This window comes from Vespa velutina, chromosome 25 (genome assembly GCF_912470025.1).
Source record: "Vespa velutina chromosome 25, iVesVel2.1, whole genome shotgun sequence".
In the NCBI taxonomy this organism is placed as follows: domain Eukaryota; kingdom Metazoa; phylum Arthropoda; class Insecta; order Hymenoptera; family Vespidae; genus Vespa; species Vespa velutina.
Window position 1 is genome coordinate 667,702 of NC_062212.1, and position 2,500 is coordinate 670,201.

At 31.6% G+C, this 2,500-nt stretch overlaps 1 protein-coding gene across 9 annotated transcripts in view; it reads right to left on the reverse strand.

Annotated features, from left to right (window-relative positions):
• Nucleotides 1-2,500, reverse strand: part of LOC124957401 (SH3 and multiple ankyrin repeat domains protein 1) — a 144,586-nt gene that overhangs the window by 10,774 nt on the left and 131,312 nt on the right. For all 9 annotated transcript variants that reach the window (XM_047514427.1, XM_047514434.1, XM_047514429.1 and 6 more), the window contains 3 exons: nucleotides 1,383-1,563; nucleotides 759-1,078; nucleotides 126-390 (listed from right to left, as the gene is read on the reverse strand). In XM_047514427.1, the coding sequence (XP_047370383.1) occupies nucleotides 126-390; nucleotides 759-1,078; nucleotides 1,383-1,563 (766 nt within the window). The remainder of the gene's footprint in view (nucleotides 1-125; nucleotides 391-758; nucleotides 1,079-1,382; nucleotides 1,564-2,500) is intronic.

The following is a 2,500-nucleotide window of genomic DNA, read 5'->3' on the forward strand; positions in this document are numbered from 1 at the left end:
AAAAGAAGAAACAAGAGACCAGCTACAAAAATACAAATGATGTCAATATGAATGAAAAAAGAAGAAAGGAAAAAAAGGAAAAGAGAATAAAAAAAGAAAAAAAGAAAAGGATAAATAAAACTCACCAACTTCTTCGAGTTGATAATTTTTGATGACCTCGGCTAGTTCCATGTTACCGGCGATAACGGCAACCTGATAAGGTGTCTGATTCGCATAATTCAGGCTATCCTTTTGCGCCCCTCTGAACAATAACTGACGTATGCACGAGGAATCATTGTTGTTAACAGCGCAGACATGTAACGGGGTGTTACCGGACGCGTTACGTGCGTTCATGTCGGCACCATAAAATAGTAAATGGTCGAGATGTTGTACCAGATTATTTCGGCAAGCCTAGAAAAGTAGAAAAAGAAGAAGGAAGGGAGAAAGAGATAGAAAAACGAAAAAGAAAGAAGAAGAAGAAGAAGAAAAAAAGTAGAAAGAAAAAAGAAAAAAAGATCGATTAGATACATTCCTCAGGTACGATAGATTTGAAATGGATTAGAAAAAAAAAATTTTTTTTTACCCTTTGACTAACACTGGCGCATATATGCGCCCATCGAAGGCAATGGGCGTGGCCTGTGGACACATATATGCGCCCGGCGAAAAATTTCGTTGTTCACTAATTGTCTCTTGCCGCTTACGCGAAGCGCTTCAGTTTAGAACAGTTAAAGGGTAAAAAAACAGAATTATACATATGTATATAAGAAAAGATGATAAACCTGATGAACTTCTTGCCATCCTTGTAAATCCTGTGCCCCAATGGTAGCATGATCATGCAATAAAGTCTCGCAAAGCATCGGATCAGTTTTGTTGATAACGCTGTAATAAAGTGGCGTCAAGCCCTTGGTGTCCTTGTAATTGGGACTTGCGCCTAACTCCAATAACGTTTTAACAGCCTCTAAACTATTTCTTTCGACGGCACGGTGCATAGCCGTTAAACCTTCCTTCGTACGATAATCTAAAAGGGCACCACCATTTACCAATGCAATGATCACTTTCGATGGTTTTTTTAAACTCGTCGCTAATGTCAATGGCGTCTCTGTAAACAAAAAAAAAAAAAGAAAGGGATATTGTATAGGTGGTGGCGAAGAGAGGATCTTTTCTTTTCTCAAAAAATATTTTCTTTCCTCTCATTTGCGTCTCGTCCTTTCGCGGCAAAAAATTATGACGCGTTTTTTTTTATTATTATCATCGTCATCATTTGTGATTTTTGTTATTACTGTTATTCGTATTGCCGTCATTGGCGCTGTAGCCTCCTTCCTTTTTTGTTTAATTATGTTATTCTTTTTTTTCTTTTTTCTTTTTTCTTTTTAAATTTCGTTTCTAATATCTTTTCGAATTACCTCCAGTCTCCTGACAATGAAAATTCGGATCCAGGCCCTTACTGCACATCTTGGCTATCTTTTCAACTTGACTATTAGCTACGTAGTCTAACAACCTTCGTAGATTGGTACGCGTGTGCATTGCCTTTAGCTGCTTCTCATCGAGATGTAGCATCTTGTAGACACGCCTTTTGTACTTCAGCTGCAGATCGTACGTACATGGAATAAGAAAAATAATAAATAATAAATAATAATAATAATAATAATAATAATAATGATGATGATGATGATGATGATTATAATAATAATTATTATAATAATTATTTCAATAATAATAATGATAATTATTATTATATAATTAGTTGAGTAAAAAGATTCATGAATGAATGAATTACTTGATTGTTCGAAATTTTATATTAGAAAACAATTTATTTATTTGTTTATTTAAAATGTCGAATTTTAATCAAAATAATTGATCGATTAATTATATAATAATTAATAAAACATATCGAATTAATGAATATTTATTGAACATTTCAAAATTGTAATATTATTTTATTAATTCTTTGACAATAATTATTATTAATATTATTATTTTTCTATTTAATATTTTTTAATATATCGATATTATAACAATAACTTTGACATTAACTTTTATTTTAATCTATCTTTTAATAATTCTTTAATATTTTAACGAATACAAATAATTAAAAAAATATTTATATATACATATTTTATATAAACACACAAACACAGCTACACACAGACGTACAGATATTTTTCTAATATTTTTTTAATATATTAACGATTAAAACTTTCCATTAATATTTCCAATCTTTTCATCTTTAAAGGCTAAAGTGTCTTTGAACTTTATACCGTTCTGATTATCGACTAACCCCTCTACTTCTATATCTCTCTTTGATCACGTGCAGGTCACTGGATGATAATAAAACGCTTGGATGAACTCGTTTTGACACTCTATCTCTCTCTCTCTCTCTCTCTCTCTCTTTTTGATAAGAATCGGGTCAAGAAACGAACACGAACTACTGGGCTTCTTCGTCATATTAAAAAAAAAAAAAAAAACAAAAAAAAACAAAAAAAAAAAGAAGAAAGAAGAAAGAAAAAGAGAGAGAGAGAGA